This window comes from Pezoporus occidentalis, unplaced genomic scaffold, assembly GCF_034315485.1.
Source record: "Pezoporus occidentalis ecotype Australia unplaced genomic scaffold, CSIRO_AGI_Poc_V1 ctg45, whole genome shotgun sequence".
Classification (NCBI taxonomy): domain Eukaryota; kingdom Metazoa; phylum Chordata; class Aves; order Psittaciformes; family Psittacidae; genus Pezoporus; species Pezoporus occidentalis.
In genome coordinates this window covers 1,577,501-1,595,517 of record NW_026915780.1, presented here as the reverse complement: position 1 = coordinate 1,595,517, position 18,017 = coordinate 1,577,501, and the positions used below count along the sequence as shown (strand labels likewise).

The 18,017-nt window shown below is 40.1% G+C and overlaps 1 protein-coding gene across 12 annotated transcripts in view; it reads right to left on the bottom strand.

Annotated features, from left to right (window-relative positions):
* Positions 1 to 6,637: 6,637 nt before the first annotated feature.
* EBF3 (EBF transcription factor 3) overlaps positions 6,638 to 18,017 on the bottom strand; it is a 121,751-nt gene continuing 110,371 nt past the window's right edge. For 2 of the 12 annotated variants that reach the window (XR_009967873.1, XR_009967874.1), the window contains exons 12-17: positions 17,754 to 17,819; positions 16,909 to 17,086; positions 15,520 to 15,708; positions 14,897 to 14,986; positions 14,038 to 14,202; positions 7,654 to 7,858 (exon numbers count right to left, since the gene is read on the bottom strand). Coding sequence is in view for 8 of the 12 variants with exons in the window: in XM_062635180.1 (XP_062491164.1) it covers positions 7,283 to 7,509; positions 14,897 to 15,094; positions 15,520 to 15,708; positions 16,909 to 17,086; positions 17,754 to 17,819 (858 nt within the window). In the remaining 4 variants the exon portion in view is untranslated. Of the gene's footprint in view, positions 7,510 to 7,653; positions 7,859 to 14,037; positions 14,203 to 14,896; positions 15,095 to 15,519; positions 15,709 to 16,908; positions 17,087 to 17,753; positions 17,820 to 18,017 lie in introns of those variants that run through there. The other 10 variants (XM_062635175.1, XM_062635177.1, XM_062635173.1 and 7 more) reach the window with 7 other exon arrangements.

Below are 18,017 nucleotides of genomic sequence, written 5' to 3'. Positions count from 1 at the left end.
TCTGCCAGGGAGGAGGGGAAGCCAGGAGGAAGCAGAGACAGGACACCTGACCCAAACTGACCAAAGAGCTATTCCATACCACAGCACGTCATGCCCACTATATAAACTGGGGGCAGTTACCTGGAAGGGTTGGATCACAGCTAGGGTCGGGCTGGGTATCGGTCGGTGGGTGATGAGCGGTTGTATTCTCTCCCCTTGTTATTTCCCTTATCATTATTATTATTATTGGTGGTAGCAGCAGTGGTCTGTGTTATACCTCAGTTACTGGGCTGTTCTTATCTCAACCAGTGGGAGTTGCGTTCTTTCCATTCTCCTCCCCATCCCTCTGGGAGCAGGGAGGAGGAAGGAGGGGGAGTGAGTGAGCGGCTGTGTGGCTGACTGGGCTTAAACCACAACAGGCTTGTTTTGGAGTTGATGTCTCATCAGCTTCCTTAAAACTTAGAAGAAAAGGTGGTAACCAGGAATTCTTTGTTTCAAAAAGTGCCTACGTTTTCTGATCACTGTTTTCCAGGAAAAAAATGAAACCCTGAGCCTGTTCAAAGCTCCTCTACCTGTGTAGCATGGGCATACTGAGATATACCATGCCCCATGGTCTTGGTCTAACATGTACCCAACTGCTCTTTCTGGTTTAGGCCATGCAACGTGCATTTCTTCCAAATTAAGTTACTCTCAAGTGTTTTCCTCAAGCAGAGAATTTATTTGTTTAAATAAGGGTCTAAATCCATGAAGTCACTTTGCTTTGGGCTCCTACTGCTCCTGTGCCCACCTCTTTCTGGCTTTAACCCACTGAGTGATACAGCTCAGGTGATCTGTACAGAGACTGTGGTTGATGGTCCTCACCCATGGACTTCGCTTCACCTCTTAGTCCATCAGAGCTTCTGCCTGGTCCCTACTCACTGCTTGGCCTTTGCTAATTCATTCAGGCTGTGTCTTAAGGGATGAAGCAAGTGAGGGAGTAGTCAGGGAGAAATCTTAGAAGTCCCTTTAGAGATACTTTAATTACTGCAGTGTTTGTTGGATTAATGACTTGCTCTAAAATGAGACATGTTGATATAACAGAAAGGTGAAGAAGCGCCGTGGAATGAATTTCCACTCTTTGGCATGGCTCCTACTTGCTTTGGCTTTTATTTTCCTTTTCTCATCTAGCTCCTCTTGCTCTGCTCAAACAGACTTGTGAGAGGGTTATTAGAGGTTGTTTGCTTAGTACTACTATTATTATTATCTCTACTCATTACAGTTGCAAAGTACTTTCATGTCTGTGAAGCAAAATCCACAGCAATCGTTTCTTTGTCTTTCTTTCTTTCTGTTTTTTAAATCTGGGACCCAAGCTGTGGTGTGGAGGAAGGTGCTGACTGCAGCAGAACAGTTATACAGGGACCCCCGCTGCAAACCTCTGGTGATCCAGCACCTCCCACCAGTGTATTGTCCCAAAGGCCAGCACTTCAGCCACAGCATCACACTGCCCACTGGCAGCAAGCCACCATGGACACCAAACCCTCTCTGAGCACTTGCTCCCACAACAGAACTCCACAGGACAAGGAAATAGATCATTAAATACAACTTTATTGGGTTTCATTGTACAATTTTTTCTACATCTTCCTCCTTTCTTCTCTCTACCTTCCTATCGGTGTCTCCATCCTGTTTCATTGTAAACAGGGCAACTTTAAAGTTTGTTGGGCCCATTACCCAAACCAATTCCAGCCTCAGTTTCCCCTCTTATAGTTAGATCTGGTTCAGATTTTACACAATAAGCAACCTGTGATTTGTGTCTGGTTGGAGCAGAGAAGCTTTCTGATACTTTTCTTGCCCCCTCACCACCCCACTTGGCCTGTTCTGGGGGTCACTGCTGCCTTGTGAAAATCATTTCTCAAACAGTTTAATATCTCAAGGTCAATGCAAAAAATGAGACACATAACAACTGAAATCCTCTAAAAACTTTGTAGCACCAAAAATGTACCATTTTGTGACCAATTCACAGCACCCTTTTTTATAGGATGCCCTTTCGGTACTAGTACAAAGTCAATAAAGAGGCAACAGAACCATTACGTTATAACTGTTATTTTATTTGACTATGTGAGAAATCAAAACACCATCATTATATACCCTCCTATTTCATTTCCACTGCATGGGCAATGTCACCCACTGATACAAAGCCAGGAGGTCTCAAATCCTCCATCGGTTAATTTTGACCTTAGGGCTGAGAAATGGTATTGATTTCTTGTATGTAACAATGAAATTTAGCATTATATATGAGAAAAAGAGAGAGCTTGGGTTTAATTCTTTAATTTATACAATATAAAGTTCTTACAGTTCATTTTATTTAAAGCTTTAGTGTTTTATGAAGTACCTGCGTAAAGATAGCGACCACTTTGTCAATGATACACACCAACTTTGTAAAAGTTCTTCTTACTGGTGGGACTTCAGGAACGTTCCTCCTTTGTATGCTTTTGTAGACTGTTTGCATACTCTGACTCCAGCCTGGGTGCTTTCTCTTCCTTTTCCTGTAAAACTTAGGGCAGGACATTGTATAATGACAAGTGACCAAGAGAGAGAGAGAAAAAAAAAAATCAATTTGTAATCTGATTTGAGGGTTTTGATTTCCTCTGATGAGTTTAAATTTCATTAAAAGCAACCTTATTCGAACATAAAAGAACTCCTTGAAGGGTAAAACAGGGAATTGTCTCAAAGAGTATAAAGAATCTCAACTCCTTTGTGCTATTTATTCACGGCATTAATTGTGAGGTCCAACAGGCGGTGTCGGTTGGCAGATGCACCATTTATCGGCCCCACGATCTGCACGAGGAGGGGGGAAAAAAGGCACAAGGGCTCACATTCAAAACTCATCCTTTGGTGTATTGACACTTCAGTTATCAACAGCCCTTATTATCTGCTTAGTGGCAGATCGCAGCTTGCTGGTGACATAATAAGCTACAAATCACTGATGGAGCCTTTCTGCATTCTCCTAATTGTGTGTATTCTCTAGGAAAAAATTATCATTGGGGCTCTTGTCTTGATGAGAAATTGACGTTTTCTGGCGGAGCCTGGCGAGGACTATGTGGGGAGATAAGACTTATAGTTGTTTTAAAGGAGTGGAGCCATTCTTTGAGAGGCCTCTTTATTGCTCTAGTTGACCCACTTGATGAGTATGGATTTCATGAGGTCTTTTTCAGCATTTGAACTATAAAAGGTTCAGAATGACACCACCCCTTATAGACAAAAGATAACCTTGCCCTTTGAATATATTGATTCTTTATTAACTAGGCTGTTTAATGCAATGAAATGAGGCATTAGATTGAAGCCTATTTCAAGTGCTTTGAATAATCTTTAAAAGCTTGAAAGACTTTTAAAAGCTGCTCTGCAATAATTGGCATATACTTTTAGGGATTTTGTTCCTTCGCTTTGATTAAGGAATTTTTATCATCTTCCTATGCCTAAACTCACTGTAGCTGACACAACATATTTTCTCACCAGGGCTATTACCAAGTTACAGATAGGGATGTGTCATAGGTGGTGGATTGCTCTAGGACGTGGTGTTCCTAGCACAAAATCTATGGGTTTCCTCCTTTTGTATTTCCTTTGCATTGGAAGTTAGATGAACCATTTAGAGGCTCATTATTCAAGCCTTTGAAATAAACCTAAAAGAGAAACGCCAGCAGGCATCACACAGACTTTCATCCCTAAAAACCATCTTATTTTTTAAGGGGATGTGTCTGATTATGCCACTGTTTAAACATGATACATAGATACACACTCAAAGAAGTGGAACAATTTTCAATACACAGTAATAATAACAATAATAATTCTAAGTGCTCTCTACTTTTAACATTTGTTTTCATCATACATAAAAATTACGGAAATACTGGAGAAGAAAGGAAACATAGTTAAATATCCTGGTTTTCCTGCTTTGTAAATTGTGGCTACAGTAAGCTGCACCTCCTCATCACACTCCATCACTTAACTGCTGAAACACAGGGTGATGAAGGAAAGAGTCCAGCATACAGCATGTCACTGGACAGTATAGACACATGCACAAGCACATACATTTACTTTGGAACTCAGAGTTTCTCAGTGCCCTCTCAAAGTTGTCAGCAGCCCTGTGATTAATGGCAGGATAAAAACTCACATAACAAACTCCCAGCCTTACCAGCATAGGTGCTGCTGTTGCTCTGACTGCTGTGCACGCAGCCAGACCCATATTACTGTACAAATACCCTTCTTCAGTGTGGTCACACACGTGGCATCTGGAGTAAAGAACTCAGACCTGTACTTCAGGCTTAGCTTTGGAACTGTCTCCCACAGGAGCACCCTTTGACTAGGAGGCCAAGTCATCCCCACCCCAGTGTATGTCAAGTACGTTATATGTACATCATACATACTGCAGTGTAGGGGACGAAATGTTTGTGTTCAGTCTTATAATTAACAAAAGCATTTGCTTCCTTATCAGCCTTGAAAGACACATTTGTCAACCTTCGGTGTCAAACCGCTGCATGGAAAATTTGGGTTGTGCTACGTTTAAAATACCTTTTCCTGTTTACAGACTTTTACAATATGATATGAAAATAGAAGAAAAATAAAAATAAAAATTAATGTTACCTTCACATTACCAAAAGGGTGGCTGAAGCACAGTTTGGTTAAATACTTCCCTGAGGCTGAGCAACAAGTCATTGCTGAGTTCCAGAACAGCGGTCTCCTTCCTCATCATCTTCAGGATGCATAAACCCACATATAAAGGGCTGTGCTTTTGCTGAACCAAGATGTAGCTTCGCATTCTGATGTTTAGAAATGAAACCCCCAGTGTTGCATTCTTTTGTTTTGTGTTTAGTCACTTTTTTAATAATCAAACCAGATAAAATTACTAAAAAATGAAATTCACAGACAAGAAATACTTTAATTAAATATTGTGTAAAATGAACATTTTTTTTATACAGTTAAATATATGAAAAAAATGTACAGATAAAACAATCTTATTGTAGGGTCTTTAACAGTAAAATCTACCATTTAGTGAAGCTTTCCGTCTGGAGACAATGAAGCGATGAGTGCATTGACTAAGTAATCTAAAACACAAACAGATTGCAGTTATGAAGAAACTTGCAGACTTTCTTAACATGTACAAGTGACCTCTTCTGTAGAGCAAAAAACCTTACTTAGACAAAATATAACGGAGGCAATTCAGTTCCAAAGTGACTTCTCAGGCTTTCCCACTTAGCTAAGCCTTATAGTTATCACACAGGAAATGCGCGCGGCATTCCTCAGCTGGGATTTGCTGTATCGTTCTTGTCAACCCTTCCATAAATGCTATGCTAAAATGTGCATATTTGCCCAGAAATTAACATAAAAAGAATTCAAAAATGATCCCTCCTTTTTGGTTCAAACTAATTCTGCTGCAGTTTGCAGCATGTTTTGCAGTGCTGCATTTGCAAACCATTTAGTGCAAAGGAAAAACAAAAAGAAAGGAAAAACAAAACTCCACGTTTCTCTCTATGGATTTGGCACCAACAGCCACGATACATGACGGAGGTCATTCCAGTTTAAAAAGTACAGTCACCTGTGGGTCTGTTACAAAAAAGTTCCGTAAAAAAAACCTAATAAACCTAAATAAACCCCAACCATTTAAAAATTATGCATGATCCCGATTGATTTCCCAGGAAACCTTTTGTCTGTTTTAAACAGTGCAGGGTTTGGGGGACTGCAGAGTGCAGCAGAAAAGAGACACATCAAGGAGTGACAGAATTGTACACCAGGTTTGTGCTTCTTTTTGTTTTACACCAGAACTCATCCAAATGAAGTAGTATTAACACTTGTGGTGTAAGCCTGTGATCAACCAGCACAAAAAATGTTCTGCAAAGAAGTTCACTTTTAAGGCATCAGAGAAGTTAATGTGGCAAACATTTTTAATTAAAACATCAGAAGTGAATTTATTTTAAACTTTAGGCCTCTGAATTTTTTTCCAGTAAACACAGTTCAGCTATGTGGCAAAGTCATGGGTGGCAGCTAAAAATGACGTTTTACAACCTTTTTTTTAGGGAAAAAAAAAAACAAACAAAAAAAAACCCACAAAAAAACAAAACCCTAAAAAAAATTTTAAAAAGGGGGGGAAAAAAAAACAAAGAAGAAAACAAAAATAAAAATGCAGCCACAAAATAGATTCATCTTTTCTGTGGCTGTATCACATGCACATATTCTACTAGTATTCATTACAGCCATGTGGCACGATTTGGATTTGACTATACAACAAACGACTTTTTTTTTTTTTCAAAAAGTATTTGTTCTGATAACTTAAAAATAATATAAAAATAAAGGATGAATTTGACTTTTCCTCAAAAATAATAAAAAAAAAAGGAAATTATGGAAAGTCTAAATTATAGCAACTTCCTGAAGTACAAATGAAATGGACAGACACCGATTTAAAGAAAAGCATGAAGGCAACGGTTCTTGGCTTAATGCTATTCTCAGCATCACAATACCAGGCCATGACAAAAACCAAGACATCCAAGGAAAAAAAAAAAACAAAAAAAAAACAAAACCCAAATGATGAAAAGCAATATACAAAATTTCAAAGATAAATACAATATTTATAGTTGATATGTTACAAAATAAAGTCCCTTAGTGACTGCAAGTGTTTATGTGAAAGAAAGTGTTGCGATGAGTAAGACTATTTTATTCCTTACAGGCTTTCATAAGGAATAAAATCTGCTTTTCTAAAGGTTTTGAAGTGGATCTGAAAAAAAGTCAAGACAAGTGTATAAATATTTAGCTACAACTTTGGCAAAATCACAAAAGTCTACAATTTTATAACCACATACAAAACACATTAGGGGAGAAGGATCTAGAAGTCAAAAGGACAATTTTCTGGTACAAGAAACATAGACTTCACAGTAGCCTAAGAATGCAATAGTATACAGTGCTAGCAAAAGTTGAAAAAATGTTGCAGATCACACTTGCTTAACAGGAAGCTCTAGCAGTGGAAGTATATTTTTGTCTCTTTTTGTTTAACCAACAGACAGTAGCAATTCCTTTCTCTGTCAGTGTGCTTGTTGAAGGCAAGAGAATTCAATATCAAAGTTACAATTTCTAACTACAATAAGTTACAAAGTTCCATTTCATTAAGATGAAGTTAAGCAACGAGAAACCCTCCCGCGCCCGCCCCGCTCCCCGGTTGTCGTGGTTTTATTTTCCTAATCATATATTTATCCCTTTTTTTTTTTTTGCTTTTTTTTAACATTTTTTTTTTCCAGTTTGATGGCTCATAACCTCCTTGGCCCCCTTTTTGTGTTTTTGTTTTTTATTCCACCACAAAAAAATATTTCACATTATAGAGATACACAACCATTGTGAATCTAGTTATGAGTACAGAAAAATGTTCGGAGGCATTTTTCATCAGTGTTTCATGATAATCAAAATGGTGCATCCACAAAGTTTCTCCCAACACATAGCAAGTACTAGACATAGCCAAGACGTAATCAGAAACTTTATACAAAATAGGCGTCGCTTTTTCCTTATTCTTCAGGACTGAGAAATGTGAAAATATGAGAAAAATTCAGTCAATAAAATGGAATTGTTCATGAAGAAGTAGGTTGTTTGCATGTAGATTCTTAATAGTTTAAATAAAATCTTTAAACAAAGTCTTTTTTTTTTTTATTTTGTGGGTTGTTGTTGGGTTATTTTTTTTTTGTTGTTTTTTTGTTGTTTTTTTTTTTGTAGCATTTCCATTTGCTGCTGATTCTGTGTGAAGATACTGTTTCCATCAGCATGTCTTAATATACTAAACTTGTCCCCTAAGCTCATCCTCTGAAGCTTGGTGCTACGGTAGGTAAACAAAAGTGACTTTACATTGGCGGGACTACAAGCCCAGACATAGCTAAAAGAAAAAGAGAAGAGAAAATGAGCTGTTATTAACACGCTTGTGTAAAGGCATATTGGGTTCAAAGCAATCGCGATGCTCAGCACTGGGAGCGGGATGGGGCGGGCGGATGCAGACCTGGGTACCTCCACACCATGCCACGGCATCCTCTGACCAGGGGGGCATGGACACGTGCTTCTCCCAGTGAAATGCTCCATAAGGGCTTCATGGAGTGGGTTTTGGTGCACAGAGCATGCCAACACCAGCCACCACTTCATGACCCAGCATCCAGGTGGAAAACCTCCCATTTCCACAATTGTACTTTGTGGTGACAGAGGGCTGAGCATGTCAAGGGCTCTCTAAAACCAAAGCCAAACATCCTACACCCACTATCAACTCTGGAGGTCAAGCACCATAAAAAGCCATGAGATTAATACCCCTGATCAGCCACCTCCTGGTTTGTTAAACAGATAAAGACTGAGATGCCAACAAATGCAGCTTTTTTCCTAGTTAACTCTTTGGTAGAAACTTAATTTAGACAGTCTTTAATTTTAGTGTTGTTTAATTTTTGCCATGATATTTCTCCTTAATTTATGTACAGCAGATATTAATAAATTTGTTCGTGTAGTGATGTGAACTTCAATTTCTCAGTTCATTAATTTCAACAATATTAATTTATTTCAGATTCGCTGTTGCAGCTTTACGGTTTGGAAGAGCTGGGTATGTACACATTCCATACATCACACAACCTCCTACGGCAGCCACCAGGATTGCTTCAAGTGCTCAGGTGCCCCAGATGCTGTAGGCAGCTGTGTGAGCTTATGCCAAGGGAATTATGTATGGGACTGTCTCCTCTAAAACATGTCAAATGGTGCTCTTGAAACAGGTTAGTTTCCAATTATTCTACTTTCTTCCCCAATAAGATGTATTGAATACTCATTGAGATCAGCCCTGAGGACTTGGGGTGTTAGTCAATGAGATGCTCCCCATGACCCGGGTTCAGTGTGTGCTTGAGCCCAGAACCTGCCATGGGCTGGGCTGCACCCCCAGATTGTGAGCAGGAGGTTGAGGGAGGGGATCCTGCCCCTCTGCTGCACTCTGGGGACCCCCCCCCCCTTCCCCCCTGCAGTCCTGATCCAGCTCTGGGGCAACAGCACAAGAGGGACATGGAGCTATCTAGTGGAAGGTGCTCCTGCCTGTGGCAGGGCATTGGAATTGGATGAGCTTTGAAGTCCATTCCAATATAAACCAGTCTGGGATTCTGTGATTTTGTGAAATATGTCAAATTGAAATGGAAGTTACAATTTTGCATAGTTTATAATGCTGCATGTTTTAAACCTAAATAGTGATAGAAGTTACAAAACTTAACTGGAGAACAGTGCATATATTAGCAGAGAACCTTCCAATCCAAAACATTTTGTTTCCTCATCATATTTCCCCTGCATCTCCTCCACTCCCCGCTACATTAGCCTGGGCCAGCAGATGACCTAGCTCTGTGGTTAGACTTGCTGAACCAAGTGCTCTCTTGGTTGACTCCTATGAGTTTACACCACATCAGGCATCCCCAGACAGGTTGAGTTACATGGGGTGCACCTGATCGAAGGGCCATGGAAGATCATTTTGAGGTGCCGTTATGCTGCAGTACAACCATCAGCTGCCCTGGATGTCAAGATCACCACAAGTCAACCCAAATACAGGGTTATCTTTTCTGGGTTATGTTCAGCAGGGATCGGGCATTGCATTCTATGTCAAGGTGAGGCATGAGGTCCATTTGTCACAGCCGGCTCAAGGCATGTTCTGCCAGCAACGTGCTAAAGTCCAGGTCTGATCCAGACATTTGCTTCTTCAGAGCAACTTAGCAGGAAAACAACCCAGATTTTTCTTCCAGAGACTGTATAAATACCTTCATAAATAGCACATCATTACTTGGTACTGAGACCCTGCACATCTTAATCACACATTTATCTTAATCTCATGTTTTGCTTCTGCTGTGTGGATATTTATATAAAGCAGCTTGCTTTTATGGGTGGGGGGAGGGAAAGTCTGAATTCTTTAATTTAAGCAATTTAGTCATTTTTTGTTGAATTCTATCTGTGGCACAATGGGAGGGGGTGCAAAACTGGTGCTCCAAACATCTCTTTCACTATATATTTTAGCAGCAACATTTGACAGCTGTGAATTCCTGCTGTGCAAACTGATACCAAATGCCTTCTAAAGAAAAATGGGGTGGCTAGTTTTTTAATAATAATTGTAATAGTTTCATCCAAGGGAAGAGCAGAAAATTAAGCAGGATGCAATTTTAAAGGAATATCGAGAACCTTTTGCTCTGTATTAGAGTCATAAAGCTTAACCAGAGAGCAATATCTTTCACAATCTATAGAAAGTAAATTACAATTGAAAACCAAGTTTGAGCACACCTTGTAGTTGCAACTTTGCAGCAAGCCAGCACTTTCTCACTAAAAACATTTTTTTATACTTTAAGTGTCCATTGTTTTAAACAGGAAAAAGCCCTTTGCTCTAAGGAACCCGTACCCTAGCATCCTGCTCTTAAACAAAAATGGAAGCACTTCACTTTGTGGTCATAGACTATGAAATGGAAGTCATACAGAGTTAAACAGAACGTGGCTTTTTGGATAAGGCCCAAAGGCCTCCTTTTGTAGACTTATAGGAGGACAAAGTGGGATAGGGATTGGAGTAACCTGCTCTAGTAGAAGGTGTCTCTTCCTGTGTCAGGGGGGTGGAACTGGATGAGATTTAAGGTCCCTTCCAACCCAAACCATTCTATGATTCTATGACAGAGTGAGGTATCTCCTCTGTGAAATAAAGCTTTCAAGTTTTGATCCTAATGAGGTTATCAGTTGGCTGAGGATGGATGCGCAGCTGGTGGGTGGCACACAGGCACATCAAGAAAGACCATGTTAGCTCTGGCTGGCATTGCCTGCACCCTGACCTGTCTGAGATTTCTCTTTTATTCTTTTTCTTCATAACTCCTCTCTTGGATGTCTTTAGAACAAAAGTGAATCCCCTTGTTGGCTATAGACCTCTCTATGCTCATACTTTGGTAGTCCTAAAATGCAGAATGGCTTTTTGAGGACATGCTTACTAGCAGCAAGATCTTGCTTCTAGAGTGGTGGGCTTAGGTGGTCCTGATGCTTAGGGTGATGTTATGACAAGCCATAAGTCCTACCACCTCAATCTCTTCTTTAAACTATGTTAGGAGAAGAAACAGTCCAACTGAGGTCCGATGGGCTTTCATAGTTCTGCTCCTGCTTTCTCTCTATTTTAGAAGTACCAAGAACAGCATTTTTCCAAATACAGACAAATCCTACCATGGTTTCCCCAGCAAGGATCAGTGTGATTAACCCCTGTAAAAAGACTACTTGTGTCTGCAGAGCTGTCACATGTTGGGTTTGGCCATGCTTTCATCTGACTGACTGCACAGTGCTAACAAACCTTCATAGGAAAAATGGGGCTGCCCAGCCCCATCATGTTGGTATGTGATGCCTTGTCATAGCAGGGTCCACCAGCTTCCCTGAAAACCACCTATCTAGTTTTTATCTCAGAACAGAGCATATGTGGGGAAAGGTAACACAACCAGCAATGAGAGGGAGCATATTCTGTGCTGTGGTTAAAAAAAGCATGTCATCCTTTCCTATCCAGATTCATAAACTGCAGGATTTACCTTAGGTGCAACCACAGTGACCACCAGCTCTTCCTTCTATCTTAGCTTGTCTGAATGTATGTGACTATTCCTAACAGTGCAAGCTCCTCAGCTGTCACTCAGCTCCATCACATCCTGCTGTATAATGAGTTTGCACACTTGAAGATCACTGAAAAACTTTGGCTGCTTTGGACTGCAGCTCTTGAATTCCAGATTTTAATTTAAGGTAGAAAATGGGCTGAGCAAAAAACTCTCAAGCTGCTTGTACAGCTCAGAAAGCAAGTAATTAAACTTTAAAAAGGGGTCAGTGTTAAAAAATGACTAAGAAAATAGGAAAAAGGAAGCAGAAACTCCTAAATAACTGTACAGGTGAAACACAGCATAAACAACAGTGATGAGACATTGGCACAGGGTGCCCAGGGAAGCTGTGGCTGCCCCATCCCTGGCAGTGCTCAAGGCCAGGTTGGACACAGGGGCTTGGAGCAAGCTGCTCTAGTGGAAGGGGTCCCTGCCTGTGGCAAGGGTTGGAACTGAATGAGCTTTGAGGTCCCTTCAACCCAGTTCTTGTCTGTGATTCTATGAAATTCATCCCTGTCTTGCCACTCAGTTCTGGCTGTATTTCAGTTCCAGGCATTGGTTGAGATAGGTGAGGACAAGCTGACGGAAGCATTGTCAACCTGAAGCCTTTCATGGGTTTGGTCTGAATTAACTCAATGGCTGCCTGCTATGATGCTAAAGGAACTCACTGCAGGTATGTCAGATGTGGTTTGATTTTCTCCTCAGCCCAAGCGAACCTGCACCCCCATATTTTACCCTTTGCCAAAGTACCCTCTCACAATGTGGAGCATCATCTCATGATGTGCTGTGCTACTTTGGATGAATAAGTCAACTTTGTGTCACAACCCTGGCACTCAGTGCTTCAACTACCGGACTAGAAAGGTGTTCTTGCTATTTCTGTGGGTCATTTTGTTCAATACAGAATGATTTGGTTTAGTTCCTTTAGACAGGTGAGGAAAACATAACAATTTATATTTATCTATTAATGTTTAACACTTCTATTTATTTTCAGTTTGGCTGCTGAACCAAAACCCACCACTTTTGCACATCCCTACATCTGGATGCGTGTGTTTCAGAAGGTTTGAGTGTTTGCAGGGTACGGACAGCCTGGTGAGGGAGTAGTGCAGGTCCCAGGGGCATCTAACCTGGAGCTATAGCAGCACCCACGGGATGCTGGACTTTGTTAGGGATGACAAATGGATTACAGCATCTTAAAATCAGAGTTGAAGGGAACATTAGACCTTCACTGGGCTGTCTGAGCATGGAAAAAGCTTAGTCCAAAGCTGGGCTGGTCCTCAGCCTAACAGCTAACTTCATGACCTATTTAGGAAAATCAGCATTAGTTGATTCAAAGTCGTCTACTGGGCATTTGTACAAAAAGCATTTTATCCCTGAGGGTGGAGATGGATGGTTACTGAGGCCCTGGGGAAGTGCCAAGGGAGATTGGGTGCTCAGTGCAAGCATTTGGCCTGCCCAGTTCTTCCGAAAACCCCACTTTGCAGCAATCCAGACCTTTTAAGCACCTGAAAGCTTGACTATGTGATGGGAAGCCCTTTCTTTACATACTGAAATTACAGAAATTCAGATCATTTTCACTTAGATCTTGAAACAGTCTTATTTTTCAGAGTAAATCAATATCAACAGGTTAATGAGGATATAAAAATATATAAATATATAAAAATACCTGCTACAGAATAGCTGCCTCAGATCTAAGCCATGTGTTACAATTTTTATTATTAAGAGTTAATAATACTTTATTTACTTTAAATTTTGTATTTTATTTCAGTATTTAATTTTTATACTAATGTCTTTTTATTAAAAGAGGAAAATAAAACATTGCATTATTTTATAAATGTATAATCTTTTCTAAGAGTATTGCTTATTCCTTTTCTAGGTATAAGCAATAGTTTAGTTTTCTGCTTAAAGTAACATAGTAAAGCCTTCACTAAAGGTCTATGCAATGACAAAAAATGTTAATCTAATTATTCTTTTCTTTAACTTCCCTCTTACTGTAAGATTTCTGTAGCTGGATGCTCTGCCCCTCACTGACCTGAGTGCACAATAAGCTCTCAGGTGCTTCTTTGGGCCATGGACTTAATAACAAGATACAGCTTTTGAGATGCTGGTCTCAAATGGCCTGGATTTTGGGTGGACAAGCAATTCTGTGGGATCACATCTCTCCAAAGTGCCTTAAATTGGATACCACAAAATGCAGATGTCCAGAATTAGTTTAGCAAATCAAGATATCCGTCTTTATCTGTTTGCCTGTGAGTGCTCATGGTATTAGAGATATTGTAGTAATACAAAGAATAAATAACACTGAGCTACCTTACATCTTAACTAAGAAAGTCAAGAGGAGGGACTTGACTCCAGGGTAAGAGTGTCCACAACCCTTTCTGGTATCAATGGGATTTGAAGTGCTTCAGTTTACTGCCCTGTGCACCGAGGCTGAAGATTTGTAAAACAGAGGCAAACAAACCTTTTCCAGGGCTCTAATGCATCTGACAGCATTATCTTCTAAATGTTAAAATATGCCATAAAAAGGAAGGCTTCTTTGTTCATATTTTTATTCTTCCACCAAACGTATACTGTATCGCACTTCCTCCTGCCCCACTCCCAGCAGGTGACCACGGGAATTCTGCAACTGATTTACAAATGGTTCATTACACTACCCACACCAAATCACACCGAGTAAAAAACGCAGAAGCTTAAAATTGCCTGCCTTAATTAAAATATTTAGTAGCTCATTTAGGGGAGTAACCCCTCAAACACCACAATAAGAATGAGTTGGGACCAACAGAGCATGCAAACTCACTGCACAAGGGGCTGGCTAGTCCAAGGGAAGGTTAGTTCACCAAGTAAGAGCTTAACCTGATTTACAGTTCACCAAGCAAGAGCTTAACCTGATTCATACTAATTTGACATATATTAAAGCAACTGTTGCATCCAATATGAAATGAGGAAATCACATCACGGCACACTGGAATGCTGCTGGTTTTAAGCATCCATAGAAATGTGTTCTGATAACATACATGAAACTTCTAAGGAGATACAAACTTACTTTAAAATTTAAGGCACAAATTCCTAAGGGAAAATGCCACAAAATCAACCAGTGTTTCTTCTAATGTAAGTATTAAAAATGAACTAAGATTTGCTTAAAATCTCAGCATACCACTCCCACTACCCTACTTCTTCTCCTGCTTTTGCATCACTACCAGAGCACCAGAAACCTAAAGAACCAAAAATAGCCAGGTACCTTTCTCCAAAATAAACTGATCAAGGCTCGAGTGTATGCACCAAAAAAAGCAATACACAGGAAATTGAGAGATCCAGCTCACCTTGAAGTCCATTTCCATTTGCACTGGTGCAAGATGGTGGAGGAGAGGCTTGGGGCCTGACAACGGGAGCAAAGGCGCTCTTTTGTTTCACTGCAGAGATGACATTGGCAGGTGAGAATGAGAAAATGCCGTGTGTACTGCTACAGTTTGAAGGGAGGGTGACCGAAGAGGCTGCCATGGTAGGGCTTGACGGCACTACTGCAATAAAGCAAAAATAATCAGGACTCAGATTGAGGTTTTCACGGCAAACACGGAAAAAGAGAGTGATAGGGCCTTGCCTCTTAAAATATATATAGGTATATATATATTATAAAAAAATATATATAAAAGAAAAAAAATGAAATGCCTTGGCTTGGCCACTCTCTGGATAACAGGCAAACTCTTTTGTGTTGGACTTTTCTTACAAATTGTGCAGTCCAATTTTGTCTTTTTTTCTCTATCTGAGATTGTATTATGGCACAAACAGATCAATTTATTACAGTCATTTTTACGTCCAGCCTCCAGAGTCACCCCTCCTTTTATCCAGTAGCTCACAATAGAGGAAATCAAAACAATGCAAGTATTTGATTTTTGTAGTAAATATGAATCTATATGATGATGTGTTACCAAAAATAGACACTTACTGCCATAAGGAGAGTTAGCTGAGGAGCCATTAAGAAATCCAGGGGAACCTGGTACACCTAGATTGGGCATGCCGGCATTGCCATATCCATTCATGCTATTGCTGACTGTGTTGTAATTGGACTGCTGAGGAGTACTGCTGGGAACATATCCTCGCGGGGAAACACTGCTTGTGTTGCGACTGTAACCTACTGTGTTAGAAACCCCCCCACCCCAAAAAGATCATGTTATTTTATAATATAGACTTAGGGCTGGGGGGTTTCCTCATGCAGCATATATTACACAGTTTTAATTGATTGCACAGCTTTGCTCTAAGTTGTCTCTTACTGCCCTATCAACTCTTGCAGTTTGAGATAACCTTATCACGCCAACCCTACTTAAATCATCTGCGAGCACTCTATGTTGTCTCTCCTCTTAGCACAGACAGCCAACAAAAGCTCTCTTCGATCCAGCTGTGTCAGGTGCCTTCACGTTTGTCTTTAGGAGCAATTATCAACAGGCTCAAGTCCTGCTTTGTACCAACACACTGAATGAACTTTCAGCCTCTCCAGGCCTTCAAATGCCAGAGCTGACAAGAAAAACTTTTTTTTGTTGCATTGATTTACTTTAAAAGGCTGTTTTGGGGTCTTCATTTTATGATTGATATTTTTATACTAACAACAGGCTCGTACTTGCGTAAGGTGTAGCCATCAGTGAAAACTAATTCAAGATCAAGTTCAGAATTTTATAAGGCTTATTAGCTTGGAAATGCATTAAAAGACAATTTTTTTAGAAGAGGAAACATAGCAGAATCAGGATTTTAAACAACAATTTGTTCCTATCTGAGCAATCAATTTGATAATTATGTTGCAAGCAAAAAAAAATACGGGTTTGAGCAGAGCTAATAATCCTGTTTCCCTCCTTTCATTAGTATCAAAATTAATTTTAAATGCAATATGCCACATGCATTTTCAATTACAACAGGTAAATTAAATCAACTATTACTTTTATTAGTAACATATATGTCACACGTGCCTATAAACAAAGTATTCTAAAATCACAGACATCAAATTAGATTTATCTGTGTAAATATTCCAAAAGCAGGTGGAGATACCGAGACATAATTGTTCTCTAAAATAACACACACTTTGCATATTTACTGTGAATAATAAAGAGCTTTCTACACTGTTTGTTGGTTTTTTTTCCACTGGAGATGCTTTATGATAACAGTAAACGAAAGAACAGGAAGAATTAGATATTACGAGAAAGTTAAAGGCGGCATTTCATTACACAACTAGACATACGACTACAGGGAGAAAAAGAGGTAGAGCACAGCAGTGACACCAGCTCGGATTAATAGGGACTGGCCAAAAGCAGGCAAGAACATGATTAACTCTTGAAATGCCACCTACCTTGGTCGTTGGCTTGCGAGGTTTCGGACACATTCACTGCGAGCTGGCTGCTGAAGGAGTTGACTCCCATCATGCCGGTGTGAGCGGGAGTGTTGGCTAGAGTGGGGATCTGGTTGTGGTTGCGTGGCACGCTGTATAACGCCTCAGCAATGTCAGCTGCTCGTTTCAGGATGATTTCCTGCAAGGATAAAAAAAACAGAGGCTAATTTGCACAAATATTCCAATATTTGGAATATTGCAATATGGCAGTAACGTTAACGATCCACAGATTGATGGGAAATTATAGGGAGGGTGGGGGTTTTGCTGCTTGTTGCAGCTACACCTTCTGTTCTCCTTCTTACATACCGGAGCACTTTGCAGTTTCATGTCAACACAGTAAGTATAAAGAAATAAAGAAATTAACATAAGATTACAGTTTAGTGCTGCAAGTCATGTGAAAACAGTAACACACACTTCATTCATCCAGGGCAGTAGATGTATTTTCAGCAGTTTGCAAAACACAGTATGTTTTATCCGCTCTGTTTAGCAGATTTCTTTAGGACTTCCCATTAGTCACTGTATATCTTGGCCCGAGTTCAAGGTTATTCTCTTGCTTTAATGATTGCTTATGCTTTTGGCACCTTGCACTTAATTGTCATTTCTGATAGGCAAACTAGCGGTGAGAAGAGAATGGGAAGATGAAGCGTTTCCCTCAGAGCATTGCATCACATCAGAGTGCCCTCAAGGTGGCTGGCAAAGCCAGGCTGTGTCCAAAAAGCACATGCTGGGGCTCTGCCAGCTTTGCAAAGAGCAGGTATTGATTTACATCCAGAGGCGTGGAGACAAAGACCGTGCTGGTGACCTACCTGGTTGTTGTGGGGCATCCCGTATAGGGCTTCAACAAGGTCTGCTGCTCTCTTAAGTAATACTTCCTAGAGAAAAGCAAACAACCTGCGTTATGTTTCACTAAATGCAGCCACCATTCCAAGCAGTAAGTGCAATAACATTGGTGGCTTCTATAATTATGAGGGACCCGAGAAAGTGGTAAAATATAGCTCATGCTATATTTAGTGGATGTATTACAAAGATAGGAAGGTATTTTGTTTTGGAGGGAAATACTGTTTGAAGTC